General features: G+C 39.3%; 1 protein-coding gene across 2 annotated transcripts in view; it reads left to right on the top strand.

Annotated features, from left to right (window-relative positions):
* Window positions 1–20686, top strand: part of Adamts12 (ADAM metallopeptidase with thrombospondin type 1 motif 12) — a 402762-nt gene that overhangs the window by 275191 nt on the left and 106885 nt on the right. For both annotated transcript variants that reach the window (XM_023707482.1, XM_023707481.1), the window contains exons 14-16: window positions 8649–8769; window positions 17542–17786; window positions 19914–20052. In XM_023707482.1, the coding sequence (XP_023563250.1) occupies window positions 8649–8769; window positions 17542–17786; window positions 19914–20052 (505 nt within the window). The remainder of the gene's footprint in view (window positions 1–8648; window positions 8770–17541; window positions 17787–19913; window positions 20053–20686) is intronic.

The following is a 20686-nucleotide window of genomic DNA, read 5'->3' as shown; positions in this document are numbered from 1 at the left end:
AGCCATCTCCCTGGCCCCTCTTTGCTGATATTTTACTTGTTGATTTATCTCTTTGTGTGAATGGAGTTTCAGTATCACCCATTATGAATGTATTATTGCTTATTTAATTTTTCTTATTTATTAATATTTATCCGATATAGTTGGGTGCTCCTATATTTGGTGCATATATATTTATGATTATTATCTCTTTCTCTTGAAAATTTCCCCTAATAAATTATTATTGACCAATTTTATCTCTTTTAGTGGTTCTTCATTTGGAGTTCACAATGTCCACAAACAGAATATATGCCCCTGCTTTTTTCTGATTTCTTGTTGGATGGAGTATTGTTTTCCATCTTTTGGCTTTCAATCTCTGAATTTTTTTTTTAGTTAAATGCATTTCTTATATAGAGAATATTATTGGATTTTGTTTCTTGATCCACTCTGCCAATCTGTTTCTTTTAATTGGTGTTGAGGCCATTTACATTGATGGTTATCGCTGATATGTATTGGTTTATCCTTGTCATGCTTTTTTCCTACTGTTGGTTCGCTGTGTTTCCTCTCTGCTTAATTGGTTGTCCTGCCTCATTATTTCTTTCTAATATTTTTTGGAATTGTGGTTATTCTTATCTCTATCTAGAATATTTTCAGTAATCTTTGTAGGGTTCTATTTGTCAATGAATATTTGCTCTTCGTCCTAGATGTATCTTATTTTTCTGTTAATGAAGGATAATTTTGTAGGGTATATTACAAAATATGTCCTGGGTAGGACTTTCAGGACTTGAAATACTTCACTCCAGGCTCTTCTAATTTGAGGGTTTTACCATTATTCTATTGGGCTTTTCTTTATAAATTATCTATCTCTTTTCTCCAGCAGCATTTTTCCTTTTTTAAATTCTAAACAGGAAAAATATAAATATAACAATAAAACTCAGTTTTCAAAACATGTTAGTAGGACAATTGCAATAGCTGACACATTGCAAAATATTTTCTTTGTAGTTATTCAGAGTAGAAGATTTAGGCATGGCATCTTGCCTCTAAAAGCTTTTAATCAGAGTGGATTAGGAAATGAAATCCAACAATATGCTGTACAAGACTTCAATCTATCAATTGATTGGTTTATCTTAAAAGTTTTGTCCAGCTGGTATTTCAATAGTTCTATGATTTGTGGCTCAGGAACACAATTGTTTTCATGAATCATAAATAATGCTTTGTCCTGTCTTTATGGCTTATTGGCTTAGAAATAAGTTTTCTGCAAAACAAAAATAAATAAATATAAATAAAAACTTTTAATATTCTGTTTTTAAGCTGAATTTCTGGAATCTTGATTATTATACGTCTGGATGTAAATTTATTTTGGTTATAGTTGCTTGGAGTTCTATATGTCTCACATGTGTATGTCAGATTCTGTTCCCATGCTTGGGAAATTTTCTGCTTTTACTTCTGCAAATAGTCTTTTTATGTCATTTGTGTTGACTCCTGCTGTTTTATTTACAGATATAAATCTTATATTACTTTTCTTTGTATCATCTTGCAGCTGTTGAATTACTATTTCCTGTTCCTTGTTTATTTTTAAAAGACCTTCCCTTTTGTGATCATTTGCTATGATCCCTTCTTCAATGTCTGAAAGCCTATCTTTAGTTTCACTTAAGCAGTTTTGCCAGCTTTGAGTGGAGTTTTTAACTTCCTGAATATCTCTTTGAGTTTGTTTCATACATTCAAATTTTTTCCTATATTGTTCATTCAAGGTTTCCATCATTTTCCTATGTTCTTTTTTAAATCTATGTCTCCTTTATATATGCTGAGCAATTCTTTCATTATGGTTGTCATTTCTTTTTCACCTGAGAAATTATTTCTTATCTGAGCTTCATATCTCTCATAGGTTTGTTTCCTTAATTCAGCCGCTTTAATTCAGTTGCTCTCCTTTCAGAAATTTTGGTGTGTGTCTTACAACTTTTTTTTGTTTCAGTGTCTTCTGGATTTTCTCTGGTTGAGCTTGAGGTCTGAGATTTTATTTTTCTTCTTCGTCTTCTCATTCTCTATTTCAAAATATTTTTCTTTTGTTTTCTGTGATGGTCCTTGTGGGTGCACAGCTATCTCTGTAGAATCAAGGCATCTTTAAGAAAAGTCCGTTCTTCAGGAATGTCTTCTACGTAGGTGATTCTTGCTTTGTGCTTGTCCCAAGATCCTACTTTCCCAATTGATTAAGAGTAGGATGTTAGTATCTGTTCAGCTCAGCCCCAGTCCTCTGGTGTTGGATTATGGTACAGTTATTTCCTCAGAGTGTCTCAGTATTGTTACAGAGAAGAAGAACAACTGATTACTAAAAATATGACCTCCGGGCCACGGAGATGGCTCAGTGGAATAAGCACTTCCCTGGCAAGCTCAAGGGCCTGAGTTCAATCTCCAGTTCCACAAAAAATAAATAAATAAATAAAATAATAATAATAAATAAAAATATGACCTCCTAGCTAAAGTAGTACAACTAGCAGTAAACAACAGCATAAACACAATTTAGAAACTGACAATCTGTGGGAAGTATCAATTTTGTATTTAGATAATAGCAGGAATGTCTGTAGTTACATAACCAATCATAAATTAGGTATTTATATGCAAGGTATTTCTTGATAGAATAGTTTTACCCTTTGCTTGGGAAACTTAAGGAGGATAGGATATAAAATAAAGATAACTGGAAAGGAAGTAAAAGCAAGGCTGGAGAACAAAGCATGATTGTGCAAGGTTTGTGACACTAGAGAAGGGGGTAGAAAAGAAAGAATAAAGAAGTATTTAAGTAATAGTTTGAACTTGGTCTTTGAGATTGGGAAACAGGTTTAGTTTTCTATGGCTGGATTCTTCCCACATATTTAGGGGAAAAAAATCAAGAAGAAAAAATGAAAAAATGTGAAAGAAAAAGGGAACAGAAAGTAAAATACAAAAAAAAAAACAGGATTAAATTAAATGTTTTTGAAGGTGAGGCTGGCCCCACTCACCTCCTTCTGTTCCATGTGTCTTTGTTCCTCAGCACAGCACTGGCTCACCTAACTTATCACCTGTTGGTTCATGTTTTGGACTTCTCCATTTCACTAGTTGTAACTGTCCATCGTGTATGCCACAGTCGGTAGTCCTATGGCTGGCTGGTGTTCCTCTGGTCACTTCGTCCCACTGATGGAGGCAGAGAGTCTGGCCAGCTGGATTTCTCTGAGTCCCGAATTCAATGTTGCATAAAATATTTCCATGCCTCAGGTTCTGCCTTTCTATTGTGTGCACCTTGTTCAGGTTCCTATTGTGTTACTGGCACTTCTGCAGGCCTCTGGGCCACTCCTATTGCAAGCTATGCCATTCCAGGGCAATGGAGGAAGAGAGGGTCATAGACTCTTCCACTTTTTATTATTACATGTTTGCAGGACACAATGATTATATTCATTATGGTGAGTTGGTACATGCACATGACACATCTTAATTCTTTTATTTTGCCCTCACTTCTCCTCCCTTTCTTTCATCTCTTGGTCACCTTCCCTTTTGCAAAATATCTACCTTTCTGTTTCTGCTTCCTATTATAGTATCTAAACCTTTATAGTTTAGATCTAAGTAACATTACATGTATAATTATAGCATCTTCAGCTTACGCAGGAAAACCAGTGTTCTGAAAAACAAAACACAGAGGGTCTTGGCTATCTCTATTGAAACCAATTAAATGAACTTAGTGAAATAATCAAGAGTCTCTCTGGTTGCTATCCTCTTCCTTGGACTTAGTAAAGGCCTTTTCTAAGCTAAAATTGTCAGCTTTGTCTATGATACACTGAGTTAAATTGTTAAATTATTAAGTTCAAAAAAAGGAAGTCAAATAAAAATATATGTAATATCTTTGATTCAACTTATCTTTCTAAGATCCAGGTTATAGGTATTTTCAGCCTGCTTAGTCTCTTTATCTACTTAGTATAGGTTTTTAAAAGGAAAATTAAACATGCATTGAAAAAATACATATCTTCAAAAATATATATGATGTTTTTCTAATCCACCTTCTTTTTGGGAATAAAACAAGTGTTCAAAAGTATTATTATTATCACGAGTTCATTAAACCCTGAAAAAATACACTGGAAACAAGTGGGAGGTAAGAAAGGAAGAAAGAGGCCATTAAATTCACTGAGGTGCTTTATTTTATTTATTTATTTATTTATTTATTTATTTATTGTATTTAGGACAGGGTGTATAGGATGTATAGGGTCTCATTGCATACATCAGACTCATAGCTTTTACAGCCTCCCAAGTGCTGGAATTACAGCCACCGTGTCCAGTCTAAATGACCACCTCTGCGCACCCTGGGGATGGGGCTGGCACGACAGGCCAGGTGATCGAACTCTCGGCCCCTGCATCTGCCTAAGCAGGCGCTTTAATCTGCTGAGCCATTTGGCTGGCCCCAAAAGTACTTCATGAAGGAAGTTTAACTCTATTCTTAGGGCATGGGATCCATCAAAAAGTTAGAGAGGTGATATGAGAGAGTTGAATGTGACTTGTGAAAGCCACATCCCCTCTCTGAATTAGTTTCTCCATCCTAAAGGGGAAAAATTCTATGTTGGCTTCCTGGGGCTGCCATAGAAACATTGACTGGGTGGCTTCCAACAAATAGATGAATTTGCTTGCAGTTCTACAAACTGTCTAAAATTGAGTTGTCAGTAAACTTTTCAAAGGCATTATGTAAACGTTGATTCTTCCTAGATTCTACAGCATGTTGACAACCTTCAACATTCCTATATTGCAGCTACATTATTCCAGTTTCTACCCTCATCTTTACAATGGCTGACTTGTTCCTGTGTTTTTCTCTCCAAATCTCTCTTTATCAGGATACAAATTATTGGATTTCAGGCCACCCAACCAGTATGACATCAACCTACTTTGATTGTTTGATTATCTCTTCAGAGATCTAATCTCCAAATAATATCACATCCACAGGTTTCCATGGAAAAAGACTTCAGTGCATATTTTAAGGGATAGAACTCAATATACACTAAGGGCCAACCTTGAAAAAATTATGTTGCGGAAAACCTTATATAGCTATCCCATTAGTTAAGTAGTAATATAATTTCCCTTTCAGGTAAGCATAGCTCAGACTTATGTCCACACTAAAGCTTCACTGGCTGAGAATGAATCGCATCTTAGAAGTATCTTTCCATTCTCTTGCCAAGGAAAGAAAAGTCCTTTGACATTGCAGTTAAATTAGGTCATGGTACCAGTTAACATTTCAGTTCTTAGTTGCCTGAATGATTGTAAACTAAAATAATGGGAGGAGAGAGAGAGAGAGAGAGAGAGAGAGAGAGAGAGAGAGAGAGAGACAGAGACAGAGACAGAGACAGAGAGACAGACAGAGAGACAGACACAAACAGACACAGACAGACAGAGACACAGAGAAACAGACAGAGATAGAGACAGATACAGAGAGACAGAGTCAGAAAGACAAAGACAGAGACAGAGGGAGATAGAGACAGAAAGAGAGAATTAATGCAAATTAATACTACTTACTCATTTATGAAGAGATAAGTACCTGGTGAAAGTTTGGAGCCAGATTTCTCTCAGTGATACTCAAGATGGAATGCTTCCCAGTGCAATTCTTTCAGGGACAAGAATTAATTTTAACATGAAAAATGAATGTTTTTAAATGTTACCCTTTGGGAAAGTGGATGATCCCTGGAGTCTTAACATCAGAGAAGAGCCACGCTTAGGTCATAGCCCACATTTAGTAGAAACAGTAAAGCTACCTCTGAGCCCACCAAAGGCAGAAAGACCACGCTACTTAAAATAAGCAAAGCAAAGCAGAGCAAAACAGAGCAGAGCAGAGCAGAGCAGAGCAGAGCAGAGCAAAGAGACATACTGTTGTGGACCTGTTGCCAGACCATGTACTGTGAAGCCAAAAAATGAAATCTATTTATTTTCCACTGAGACTCATTATGCTCTAGGGCAACAGAGAGGCTTGGCTTATCCTTCAGAGCCCTTCTGTTGCATACTTAATTTAGTTTGACTGTACTCTGTACTCTGTACAGCTTCCAGGGGAAGCACATTGGGTGAGGTTTCCACAAGCACCCATCCAACATGCAGCAAGATGACCTAAGGAGGACACATGTGTATTTCTGCCCCCTGGCCCCCAGCCCTTGACCCCAATTATTTGGGCTAATACTACCAGAGAAACAGGACCACTCACTTAGGAGAAAGATGAAATTTAAAGTTTTATTTTTTTGGCTCTTTTTCCTTTATTCTTCATACTTTAAATCTATTTTTCTCTTGGTAGAGATTTAAAAAGTTACTTTAAAATTTATATGCCTCAGAATAATTTTCCAAATCAGTGAAGAAATGAAGGTCAATGGGAATAGGATTTGTAAAGGTCAGCTTATTAGGAGATGTTCAAGCTTGATATAAATCTATCACTTGTGACGAATTTGCATTTCACTCATAACCACTGCAAGAATATGGCCAAGACATTTGTTCTTTCTACCAGGATTAACATAATTAAGATTTGGCTTTTAAAATTTTTTTAGCCCTTTCTTTTTTCTCCCTTAATTGTCAAGTGGCACAGTCTTTGCACCTACAGGAATTAACCTCAGTTAACATGAAAATTTGAGCTATTTTCTGTTATTAATTCTCTGTCTTAGCTGCCAGAGGGTATAAAGACTCAAGACATCCTTACTTTCAGTAGATTTGAGGTAACTTTAAAATTAGAAAGAAAATTATCTTTGAAGCCAGGCATGGTGGGGCACACCGATAACTCCAGCATGCCAGGGAGTCCAGGAAGAAGGGTGACAAGTGATAGACTACCCTGGGAAAGTGAAAAATGTGCAAAACCTTGTATCAAAATAAAACACACAGAAAAGGTGGTTGGGATGTGGCTCAGTTCAAAGGAGTGTCTTCAGTTTTCAGTATGAAGAGGGGAGGAGGAAGGAATAGAAAGAGAAAGAGAGAGAGAGAGAGAGAGAGAGAGAGAGAGAGAGAGAGCCTAATGTTCTGATACGAGAAAGATAAGCTTGAGTCATTTGTAGAACAAAAAAAATGGATGTTTCTTAAGACCATAATGTTAAGTGAAATAAATCAGACACACAAACTTAAATAACACCAGGTTTCTCCTATGTAAAACCCAAAATATAAATAAACTAAAAAGCAAAATGACAGATAATAGGAAACAGGAAGATAGATCTTTTACAAAAGGAAAGGAAATTGAGATAGAGGAAAAGAAATGGGATTAAAAGGAATTAAGGTGTATTATGTTCATGGGCCAATTCCAACCATAAATGGAATCTTCAAATATGTAGTAACACAAATGAAAATCAATGGAAGAAAGACCATTATCTTTGAAAAGGAGAAGAGCCTCACTGGGTACAATTCTTCCCAAGCAGGAAAGGAAACTGTGGTTAAGGAAAATTATGGAGAATGGAAATTGGTGCATCTTTCCATGTAACTGGAAGAAAGCAGGTAATAGAGAAATTTAGTTGATTTCATCTACATTTCATGACTTCCAGCCTGGGTGTTGTGAGGCTTTGGGATCCAATGTTACGGAAAGCATCACGTTTCTTCACACCTTTCATTTCAAGCTGGAATTTTAGAATGGGAAAGACTTGGCCATGCTAACAAATGGAAGGGAAAGTGGAGAGGGAAAGATAATGATTCAGGATGACCCCTGAACAGAACTCTTGAGCGTGCATAGGAACAAAATTTGTCCTTGTCTGGAAGAGGAAGAAGAAATTCTTTCTTGCACCTGGAGGGATGGAGGCAAAGATGACCAAAATATGTCTAAGTACAAGGGGCCTATGGTTATTAGAGACACCAAAGAGTCTGACAATGGGCCTGAAGGTCAGAGAATTCATGCTTCATGGGACTAGTATCATCTCAGAATTAAGCTGATTTCTTCCAATGGTTGTTGACTTACATATTGTTCTCAGACAGAAACTAGAAAGAATAACTCACTGAGAAATGCAAAGGGATTGAACAACCAAGTTATAAATGGAATAGCTATATCATTCACTGGACAACCTGCATAGATAAGAAAGAGTTTGACGTTTGAACAGCTGAAGAGACTTGTTGTTCCACTAACTCCACTTCCAGGACAGTTTTAAAGTTAGGTCTCTGTAGCAGTGTTTGATTCTGCCTCTTGCTATTGAGAGGAAGTACAGTCATCCCTCTCTGTCCATGCGTTCTTTATGTATGAGATATAATCAACCTCAAATAAAAAAAATTTGAAAAAATGTTTCTTACTGAACATGTACAGAATTTTTTTCTTTTTAGATTTTCTTGTTGTTATTCCTTAGATAATACAGTGTAACAACTATTTACATTTTATTAGATATCAACCATCTAGAGGTGGTTTAAAAATGATAGGTGGATGCACAGTGGTTACGTGCAGTACTATGCCATTTTATATAAAGGACTCCAGCATCTGCTAACTCTGGTATCAATAGGTGTCCTGGACCCAGTCTCCATAGATAGGCAGAGCTGACTTTTTTTCCTTTACCATTTGTGGACATCGGTTATTCCTCTGGCTGCCACTAGGAAAAAGAAATCACTGTTTGTCCTTTATACCCGCCCACTCAAGCTTATTCAGAACAAAGGGGAAAATGAAAAAGTCATAGATCAAGGAAGGTGTGGCACTTCCTGCCTGTGTCGCTCATCCTGATCTTTCTTCTCTGCAGATGGTCGGCTGCGACTATGAGATCGATTCCAATGCCACAGAGGACCGCTGCGGTGTGTGCCTGGGAGACGGCTCTGCCTGCCAGACTGTGAGGAAGATGTTTACACAAAAAGAAGGATCTGGTAATTAACAGATAAATCGCTGAAGTGGAAGAGAATTTAGAATATAGTGTCAGAAAAGTGATTGATTCCTAGATTTATTTTTTTTAAAAAACAGCTTATACCTTTCAAAGAGTTAAAAATTGAATAAATACCCACTAACAAAGGAATATGAGCTCCTTGGCAGCTTTACAAAAGGGATTAATTACTGAGCAGATACAGGAGTGATCACACTGACGTAGAGATCAGACTTGGCCTGGTGGCTGCTACCAGGAATAGTGATGAGGCTGTACTACCTGGGAGAGGGTCTTCTTTGAGAATGAGCATCACAAGGGAATGTTGGGGAAAATGTTATTGAAATAGACCAGGTACAAGGGGAAAGAAGATGCCAGAGTATGTGCCCAAGGGTTGTAGGCAGTAGACCCAAGACCTTGTTCTGTATGGGAGGGCAGGTGAGCCATAGAGGATTTGAAGGCAGAAGGGTTGAGGTATAAACCTAGGGCCAGTTTGGGAGAAGTACGGTAAGGTTACTTCAGCTCGCTGTCTTACTTTCAGTTTCTCCCTGCAAGTGTAATCTGCTCAGAAGCTCTTGAAGTCTCTCAATGCAGTTCTTCTACCTACCATCTCCCTTTTTACTCAAACTTTGCTATTATTTTTCCTATAAATAATCTTCTTAAGATTTCCTCTTTGCACGGCTTTCAACCATGCAAATTGGGTATGTTTTAAGCTTATGATTAAGCCATTCTAGGGAAGTGAAGAGTTTACTCTCATCCCAAATCAGGTACAACCCTGCACAGATTTGCCTTCAGTTAAAATAGCATCCATAACCACATGGAGTCATGCTTTGGGAGAAGAGCTAAGTTAAGCCCGATGAAGGTTAGGTGATTAGGACAACTCAGAGTACCTTGTTTGGGTTTCCCCAGATATACCCTGGGAAAAGAACTTAGATATAAGTATTTGGGGGACAAGAGGTCTTGGGAAATACTAGTATGGTGTTGGAGAAGTGAACAGGGTGCAAGAAGACAGTCAAGAAAGAATGTGTCATTACCTAGTGGCCATGTAAAGAGCACAAAACTCATGCAGCTAGGTCTTCCCACCTGAAAAGCTTAGAAAGGGGCTAGTACATCTATTCCCTCTAGTCATGAATGCAGGAAGCTTTGGGAGTAGGGCAGCTAATTCTCTGGATTCTGCAGAAATGCAGATATTGGGAATGGAGATCACAGGGTACACTAAGGTAGTAGGGCCTGGGAGAGAGGGGTGGTGTCTCTTACCCAGAGGTCACATCCAGGACAAGACAATATGCCCATTGTCAGGTACAGTGGGGTACAGTTTACCTGAGTCTTGGCAAAGCAATGTCTTTCTCCTCAATGTGCTTAAGGATGAAATTACTTACTAGGAGCCCAAGAGTATTAGGTATGTTCTTAAATGTGGTACAAGGCCTACTGCTCCCTAGTCAGCATATCAATAAATAATCTAAATTTGTTCAAATTCCGTCCTTGTTTATTCATCTTTGACTATTAAGGATAAAGTTTGAAATTCAGTTATCTTCCTGCTATTTATTATATTAGTGTGTATTAGTTGTACAAAACAATATTTTTTATTTTAGAATTATCATTAGGGGCTGGAGAGATAGCTCAGCAGTCTAAGTACCTGCCTGGCAAGCAAAAAGGCTCGGGTTTGATCCCTGGTACCACATGCCATGCTAGCCCTGGAACCACAGGTGCATCGTGCCAGCCACCAAAACTGGGCATGGTGGTACATGCCTATAATCCCAGCCCTGTGGAGGCTGAGACAGGAAGATCACTACAAGTCTGAACTGTGTAGCAAGGCCCTGTAACAAATAAATAAATAATTAAAAAATAATTATCATTAAACAATTGTATTTCCTGTCCTTGATTTCTAGCTTTATTGTAGATAAAAGATACCTGACTTATTTGTTAGAGATATAAATAATAATTGAGTATGTTTTAAGCTTATGATTAAGCATTTTAAGACAACTATGGGCTTTTGATCTTTATAAAATTATTTTGTAATTGTTTGTATTATTCAGGTGTGGTCTTATTTCCTTAAAAAGTCACACTCATAATCATATTTTTCTGCATTTAACCTCAGTTTCATTTATCTATAGGAATAAAATAGCGATTCCTCCCTTTGGCTTTGGATAGGCTGTACTTCTAACAGTATGGTAGCTACTTAGACAAAAATAATTTTCACCCTTAAATCTCTTCTACTTAACTTCCAAATACCTCAAATCACTCAATGCTAGCTCTGGGTTATTTTCTTCTCTGCCCTGTTCCCTTTGGCAGAGAAAAAGGGACCAGTCAGGGCTTGACCCTCCCTCCCACCCAACACCCACTTCGGGTTGCAGTACCACGTGCCGCCACTGAGCACCAGGCATGTCTCTATGCCCTCCTCTTTCTCCTTCTCCTCCTTCTATTGCTACTCTGAGGGCTTCTGGTGCTTCTTGGCACCCAGGAAATTCTGTCCAGACAGCGTTCTCAGAGCCCTCTGACCCTGCCACCCAAGCACACTGGAGAAGTCAGAGATTTTTTTTTTTTTTTTTTTTTTTTTACTGTTAGCCACAATATTTAGTAAGGAGATCTGTGCCCCTTGGACTTCAGAATGTTCACTGGACCCCACCTTTGCTTTGAAATTAATGAAGTTAGATTTAAAAAGAAACAAAAAGACACTGGATATCACTCCCCATGAAAATAAGACCAAGCAGTGATACACAATGTTATGTAATGCAGTTAGATTGCTTTGGAATAATTGATTAAAGTGGAATCCAAGGTAAAAGAATTTCCTCTTTTTTTGAAAACATTTCATGGACAATTCTTTGTGCTACCTCATGCTATCATATACTGGTGCCTTAATTCACCTTATACTTTATTCATTTTCCTTAATACAATTGTTATTTGAAAGTGGAATTTTCTTTCAGATTTCATTTCCATCCAGATTGAAGTTATCTTAGTCAATATTCATTAAGTAGTTATATAGATTAAAGTAAAAACATTGTTTTATTAAAAGTGAAACATTTTAAGAAATGTTTCTCTGAAGATTTCTCTGAAGATAAAAGAGACCAAGATAGTCGCTATTCTACAAGTTAAGGAAATATCTGAGTCAGATATCTATCTTCTTGATGTTCTGCTTATGATTCATTCTAGTTATAACTTTGTTACATGAACAGCTTTTTAAAAAATGTATTTGGTACAGGGTCTCACGACACAGGTCAAACTCATAGTGGTCCTCCTGTTTCCAGCCTCCCCAGTGCTGGGATTACAAGCGTGTACCACCACGCTCGGACTTGGTCACTGGCTCAGCTTTGGGGGCTGGCATGGCATGTGGTAGAAGAGACTAAACCCTGGTCCCTGCACTTGCCTAAGCAGGAGTTTAGTCTGCTGAGGTATCTCGCCAGCCCTTGCGAACCATTCTTTATGGTGTTGGTCACTTTCTGATTCTGGCCCAAAATCAAAACTTTATCATTCTCTGTTAATATATATCCTAAAAATGTTCTTTTCTTCTCACCTGTCTACACAGAGCCACATTTCCTGAGATAGGTGGCAGTGTGTTACTTCAGCAGTGCATGTTGTAACGCTGTCTTCCTGGCCAAGAGAACACTGCACTCGCCTTCATGTGCCTTGGGCTTACTGCGGGCCCTCATGGGGAATCTTTCCGGAACAAGTCTATTTTTGTACCTAGTTACATAAGGGGGAAGGCTATGATTCTTTGAACATGGCTTTGTTATTCCAGTGCTCATTCATCAAATCCTCAGGGTTTATACCTATGATATTGAAAGAAACCAGTAAGGAAGAAGTGAGAAGCTCTCTGGTGACCTCAAAATCAGTGGACTAGGAGAACAGGGGCAGTCTGGCTGTGTGGTACAGTAACCTCTGTAGCTAGGCAATGCTAGGAATGTGGGTTCATCTTTCAGAAGAATTACAAAATCCTTCAAACCTTGCATGACAAGACTGCTCCATTCCTTCTACCAGTGTTCTTCTTTTCCTATAAATGTTTTGGTTTGGCTCACATCTCTGTTTAATAGAATTTTTTTTTAAAAAAATTATAAGTGAGAAAGTCTGGACTTAAAAGCTAATGCTGTGGACAAACCTGACTTAGCCTCCTCCCCTTGCTTCTCTCTGGAGTCACAGCTACTCTTACTGACTTATTCTGTGGAAGTATGAAATATTACAAAATTAAAGTTTTTATGAGTGCTCTTAAAAAAGAGAAAATATGTTATGGAATTAAAATAGGCTTGGAGACAAAAGACTATTCTTGTCTGAATGACGGTTGGGTTTAGCGAAGTCACCTCTCAACTTTGGGGGCTTTCTGACCCTGAGGGAACTCTTCTGTCTTCCCTCTCGTGATGGCATGTGAGATGATCATGTAGTGGCTATCTAAGTGTTGGCATTGGGAAGAGTTTCCTGGACAAGTTTCTGTGTGTCCCCCTCAGTCTTCTTAGGATTCTCCAGCAGCTAAGTTTCTATCTCTCTCTGTAGAAATGAAATCTACTTGGTAGATTTAATACCTTGTACAAGATAAGAGCGTCTTACCCTTTAAATAATACCACACTTGGAGAATGTGAAGTTCATCTTGCGTAGACCCATATTAGCTTCCATTCTCACTTAGTTGGTGTCAAGAGAGATTACTATGGTTACCATGACCAAAAGTCTGAGTTAGAAGAACTTAGACCCAGATTAGAGTATTCTACATACAGATAGTAAGACCAGTCTTTTTCATTCATTAATTCACTTATACCTAAGCTATATTCACTGAGCACACTTAGTGTTCTTGACAAGATGGAGGAAATAACAAGAGAATGAATGGCTCTTCCCACTGCCTTCTCTGTGTTATGCCGTGAAAGTAACAGCTCCAAGACTTCTCTCTGACACTTAACGCATAGGCAAAAATTAAACAGGGAAACCACTTCAGTAGAAAGTTGATGCAGCATTGAGCTCTGCTTTTCCTTGGGCATTTTGAATTTACTGCTCAGAGCCTTGAGCTTTATTTTGATCTCTTGTGGCTCACTGTTTTGGGCCTGGAACATCAGCCCTTTGTAGTTCTCTCAGCTTTTGTTTGTTTCCAGGCCCTGGATGCTGTTATTCACCTGCCACCATTTAAATAGCAGCTAGCTCTTTCCTGACGTTGGTTAGAATCCTGGACTTCTCAAATCCACCACCCTGAATTGCTGTACTGGCCTCAGTAAGCTGCTCTAGACCTCATCATTGCCAGGCCCGGTGAAGACCAAAACTAACTTCTGATCTTGTTCGCACTGGTCTGCCTTGCCCTGAGGCCGGGAAGAAGGGACCACAGTCTCTGAGTTCCCGGAAGTCTGACACGGCTATTGCCTTGCCCAGCTTGGTGCCTGAGCCACTAGCTTCAACTCCTGCCTCCTTTGTTCAATCATAATCAAGATGTCCTCAGACTTCCTTTGAAAATATTTGTATCTAAACTAGAATAGTCATCATGTAAAATTATCTTTAATAATATATATAGAAACACATTCACATACATTTGGTACACTTTTTGCATGAAATAGTTATTATACCTCTCAATGCCGTACTTAAGATAACCCGGTTTCCTCCACCTGACACTGAACATGTAATTGTATTTTCATTGTTAAGCATGTTAAGCAAAGAATCTGCCATTTGGCAACTAGAAGAACAGCAAAAATGCCTGTTCTGTCAATACTTCCTGCCAAAATCCCAAAGCTTTAGGAGAATCTTAAAGTGGAGGAAAAGAAGCAGCTGCCTGGAATTGTGTATTTCTGGCCACCTGGATCCCCTGCCCAGTGATGGTCCTGTGTGTTGATGTGTTTAGTTCTCGCAGCAATACCTGTGTAGCTCCTGTTCCTCCTCTGCTTGGTGAGCAAACCAAATGTGCATAGTATTAAGAATCCACAACCATCACAGTTATGCTACTACTTATGGCATGCTTAATCCCTAATGATGCACACTGTGGGATTTTTGTTGGAGCCACTAAGGCACTGTGACAAGCAGAAGATTATAAATAAGTAGAAGCCACTGAGACATTCCCAAAGCGGCTGAAGGAGCTGCGGCAGCAGTGTGCACATAAGTGCTATATGAAAGTGGCCAGTGAGAGAAAGGAGATGCTCAGAATGCAGGCCTGTGTCTGAGCTAGATACCCATAGTTACCACCCCCAAGCCAGGAGCCAGAAGGTGGAGCAGGCTTTCCCGGGAGCCTCATCACCTATGCCATCAGTTCCTAGCCTCCAGTGAGCATTGTCTTGCTTGCCACAAATAGCAGCAATGGTAAAAGCAGACAAGCTAGCATTATACATAAGTCACCCAGGTTTAGGGGAGTAAAAACCCTTTAACCAGCACATTTTCATTGGAAGTAACTAAGACTGGAGAACAAATAGGCCAAGCAGGTCAAGTCCTTTTATGGGGATGGCAAAGAATTCTCGGTAAGATATATATTAGCACCAGGAACTCATGGTATCTCTTACCCCAGTGTCTGCAGGAGTGAAGCCAGTCTTTCAGCACATCTCAAAGGCCTTGAGTATTCATTTAGCTCAAGTTCCTCAGGACTTAGATAGTGGTGGAGTGTTTCCTCCAAGAGGTCACCATGAGTCTGGGTCTCTCTATATAGCCAAGATTACGCTTTCCTTCTTTCCCCCAAACTGGCATCAGTGGCTATTTCCATCGGAAGATGCAAGGAAAAGAACATTGCTAATGACTATGTTCATCATCCTTAGTATTTTAGAACTAGTCTCATTAATCCCTGCATCTATAAAAAAACAACACTGAAACCCAAAGTGTTTATTTTGAATTTTCTGTTTTCTTTTCCTCTTTTCCAATCTGCCAATAAGCAGTTACAATTTTGGGATTTTATCTCTTAATGGAAAAAAAAAAGCAAATGATTTTGATTATTTTTCTCCATTTGATTCCCTCCTTTAAAAAAAAAAAAAAAGCAAGGCAGAGAGAGGTAAACACAGTAGTTAATGCTATTCCAATTCCCGGCCTGGGTTCTGCTCTAAGGAAGCATGCAGTCCCATCAATCAGAAAATGGGAACAGATAGTGACACCCCAAAGGCATGTTTTGAAATTCAACTAATATCAATTATAGGTGATAAACATCTTCCCTGGTGATATATGCTACTGGTTTTCATCAATTATTTCAGGCAAGTGTGTGAGAGCACAATTAAATTTAATTGAATGCTGCAAAACGCACATTTGGTTTCTCTGGATGGAAGCTACCAGTGTGAAAACTAATGGTAAGGTTGTGGCCTTGCCTTGTCTCTGAGCAAATTATTCCTGTCCGACAGGGCAGGCTTGACTCTTAGGAGCAGTACTGCATTACTGTAGGAGGTAGGGGGAGCATTGCAGGTGACAGAGAGATCTCGTTCATCCAGCAAAAGCAGAAAAATGCTAGGGGAAAATTGACAGGGTAGTCGGAGTCTTAAAACCATAGTTTGTATAGAAAGTTAAAGAATCAAAGGTTAGGGCTGACCAAATAGCTCAGGGAATTAAAGCACCTGCAAGCAGGCGCAACGACTGAGGGTTTGATCCCTGGGCACAGCCCCACCCCCGGGGCCCACTGAGATGGCTATTGAGAGTGGGTGTTGTGGTTCGTGCCTGTAATCCCAGTACTTGGGAGACTGTAAACAGGAGAATCACTATGAGTCCAACCTAGTAGTGAGACCCTGAACACCCTGTAGACCCTTTCCTAAAATACAAAAAAGAAAAAAATATCAAAGGTTAGCTGATGAAAGAGCAAAGTTATAAATTTTAGAGCTGAGAGAAAACTCTCAAGCATCATCATTCAACTCGTTTCATTGTGCAGGTGAAATTATAAGGACTTAAATAATAAAAGTCACAGAGTTAATCTGCGGCAAGGCACAGACGAGAACACAAGCCTTCTGATTCCCAAGCCCCTGTGCTCTTGTCACGAGGCCATCTGACAGTCCGTCTCCTTCCTGCTCTACGAAGCGATGCTTCTTAAGAAACATAAAGAGCACAAGAGCCTCAAGTGCTGAGCACAGAGCCTGGATAACCGAGGCAACCACAAAGTGTTTACTCCTGTTCCCAGCAGTGTGCCTTCTCCCATGCTGACCATGAACCAGAAGCCTGGAGTTGATAGTCATTTTAAAATAAATAGCCACACATATCTTCTCAGAAGACTGACTGAGGACACATGAAAATAATGATAAATTCTTATATTACCAAAACATAAAAGGAACATGAAGGAGGGGAAAACCTTTCTAATGAATGAACAGTCATCCAACAGTATAAAAGCCTGTGCTGAGAACTGAATTTCTCATCAAGGGCCATATTCAGGGGAGCCAGGTGGCAATCAATGCAAGATTCCCTCCAGAATTTCTTAATAAATGGGAGCCAGGATTAGATTACCGGTAAGAGTCTGCTTTTAACCTGCTGGAAAGAAGAAGGAGGAAAGTTGTGCGTCCAGTGTTTAGGAAGATACATCTGACAATAGGGCTGGTGGTGCTAGCAGGACGCTAGCTAGAAACTGTAATGTTTTGAACCATGAATGTAAAATCATAGAAAGATAAGTTCTGGGTCAGCCAGGAATGATTCAGAGTTTCATCTTCATTCTTTTCAACTCTTTTCACAAAATTGTTTACACACTGAGTCATGAACTCCTGAGAATTCTGGTCTTAGCCAAGCTCTTTTAAATGTCTCATAATTGGTGTTTCTGCCTATCCCAGTGGCCGCGCAGATGGAGGTGCCGAAAACAGGATAAAAAGCAAGCCAGAAACAGGCTGTATTCTGCTAAGAAGCGCACTCAGTTTTTCATTAGCATTTCTTCTCTCCGTAGGTTATGTGGACATTGGTCTCATTCCCAAAGGAGCAAGGGACATACGGGTAACGGAAGTCAAAGGTGCTGGAAACTTCCTGGCCATCAGGAGTGAAGACCCAGAAAAATACTATCTCAATGGAGGATTTATTATCCAGTGGAATGGGAACTATAAGCTGGCTGGGACTGTCTTTCAGTATGACAGGAAAGGGGACCTGGAGAAACTGGTGGCCCCTGGCCCCACCAATGAGTCCGTGTGGCTCCAGGTAATGTGTTTTCTTTTGTAAAGCATTTACCAAGGGACATTAAATAAGATTCATTAAAACTTCTTTTAGATAAGAACAGGGAAGGGAATGAAATATTTGTGCTTTTCATCTTCTTCATCCTTTCTTGCCTAGAAATTGCTGAAATTCCCATAATAAATTATGTATATCTAAAATGTACTAATAAAAAAATTTAAATTTTATCCCTAGCATGCTGTGCCAGTCTCACCCCTCGGGCAATTGAGACTGGGCATGGTAGCATATGTCTGTAATCCCAGGGATCGGGAGGCTGAAAACAGGAGGATCATTATGAGTCTGATCTGCATAGTGAGATCCTGTATACCTTGTACTAAATACATTTAAAAAATTAATTAAAGAGACTGAATTTGAAAAAAAAAGTGCCAGGGACTCTAAAACTGCCCATTAAAAGTTTGTGTTGTTTGGGGGTTTATTTGTATAAGGGTAATTATTCTTCAGATATGTGAAGGATGCCACCAGCCTATTGTACGTGTGACATGAGTTTCTAAATAACTTCTCCATACTCATGATGAACTGACATGCTGTTAAATGGTTGGCCTCAAGAAAAGATTTGCCCTTAGGAAGCTCTTAGAAACAGGAGGGGCTGCGATGCAGCATGCGTTCTTCAAAGACACACAAGTCTTGTCTTTTGCATTGAGTACAAATTTATAAAAATATGGAATGATGATGCCATCTAGGCCAGGCAGATCGCAGATGATCCATGGCCCAAGAGACTTAGACCCAGCCACATTTAAAAGTGAGAAAGAGGTCTAATAGAGCCAGAGGCCAGACCAATCACAAAAGTCGGAGTTCAGGGTTGGCAGCTGTGGTCCATGAATGTCAAGAGATCTTCTACCTCTCTTTCCTGCCCACAAGGGCAAGGACTTATCCTTAGGAACCCCGATCTCAAAGAACAATCAAGCAATCACCCTCAAGTTTAGTATGCATCCAGTTTAAATGTATGGTAAGTGCATTGCCTGAGAATGAAGTGAAGGATGACACAAAGTAGCTAAGCCTTATTACTAGGTTTACCACAGAACAATTGTGCAAAAAGGAGCTAATCAGCCTTACTTCCAGGAAAGAGAATCATGAGGCAGCATAATAAACATAATAAATATTTATGAAGTTCTAATTTCATCTCATGTTCTAATCATTTATACGCATGTACTCATGTTGTCCTTGTGACAGCCCAGTGGTTGGTAGTACTATCATCCTTTATACATGGAGCAATTAAGGCACTTACCTATATTCTCAAAGGTGATAAGGATGTCATAGGGACTCAAGGTCAGTTGAAAAGGACATTCCTTGACATTCCCTAAAGTATTGTCCACATGATTAGACCCTCCCATTTATAGGATTCAAAATTCCTGGGGGGAAATTAAGCCAAGAAATAACAGAATGGAGAATGTATAGATATATAGAAAGGTAATGGCAGATACAGAGGTGGACAGCAGATATAAAACATAGATAGATAGATAGATAGATAGATAGATAGATAGATAGATAGATAGATTCATTTAGTGGAATCTCTTCAGTGCATGCTGCTACATTAGATGATGGAAACTTGTATAGCATTTTTATTTTTCATTGTTTTTAAAGGGAATACAGAAGAGTAATATAAAAGAAAAAGTTAGAAATGATACAAAATTTCACTAAATAAAAAAATAGGAGTTGGACAGTGTGTGTTGTATTACATAGTGTGGCTTTCAAATTAGTTGCTCAGATGTATGCATGCAAAATTGGAAAAAGAAAGAAAAAAGTTATAAGAAATTAAAAAGAGAGAAAATGAGATAAAAAGACAAGAAAACAAATAAGAAGTAATGATTAAGCTTCAACTGCTCTTTTGTATAGATCAGCAGCAATGCAGAGAACAGCTGTCCAGCCATCCTGCTTATATACATAGATACACCTCTTTCCCCCACTCCCTCTCCTGTCTTTCTCATCTCAGGAATTCCTTCCTTTTGAGCAAGTTCATTCCCTTTTCATAGTATCTATTGTACCCTTCAGATTTTATTTAGTCTTTCAGGTTCTTTATGTAGCATTTTTACATGACTGAGGTTTGCAGTCTTAAGTCGCGACAGAGTTTAACGTGGCCCCTCTCTTGATGTTTAGCTTCTGTTCCAGGTGACTAATCCTGGTGTCAAGTATGAGTACATCATCCAAAAAGATGGTCTTGACAACAATGTGGAGCAGCTAGTGTATTTCTGGCAGTTTGGCCGCTGGACAGAGTGCAGTGTAACGTGTGGAACAGGTACGAAACAGCTGCTTTCCCTAGAAATCTGTCCCAGCTTGCCCCAGTGGGCCAGAGAGGATCAAAGACCACTGTAGTCTGTGCACAGAGGTCTCCAGAGTCCCACAGGGACAGCCTGCAGGCCACAGGAGGCTGGCTCACAGGAAGAGACACTTGTCCTCGCATCTCTTTGGCTGGCCTGAGGCTGGTGAATTCTGTGTTATTGAAAGGAAGGTTAAGAAATACAGAAGGCTTCAAGGACCTGTGGGGACGAGTTTTCAGAGGCCCAGAGTCAGACCCTGTGGGTACTTGGCAGGAGAGCGGGCCAGTAGCGCCTCCCAGAGTCCCTGGCAATTCCAGCTCTTCTGCCCCATCCAGACCCATTGCCCGGAGCAGCAAAGGCAATTTTAGCAGAAAATGCCTCTGTGAAAATGCTACCCCCGAGGAGCTTTTGTGAGGAAAATGAAGTCCCTGTGAATACAGCTAACAAGTACTTTTTCAGTTTGTGACTCTCTTGTTCTCATGTTTCAGTGAAGGGCAAGTTTAAGTCTAAATCTTGTCCCCAGAAGCCACAGAGTAACAATTAGCATTGCTGACTGGACAGAGTCCTGCACACACAGAACAGCCTTCCCACTCCTCTCTCTCAAGACAGGGC

Source organism: Octodon degus, unplaced genomic scaffold (genome assembly GCF_000260255.1).
Source record: "Octodon degus isolate 3935 unplaced genomic scaffold, OctDeg1.0 scaffold00293, whole genome shotgun sequence".
Taxonomy (NCBI): domain Eukaryota; kingdom Metazoa; phylum Chordata; class Mammalia; order Rodentia; family Octodontidae; genus Octodon; species Octodon degus.
This window is presented reverse-complemented; position numbering and strand designations above follow the sequence as displayed.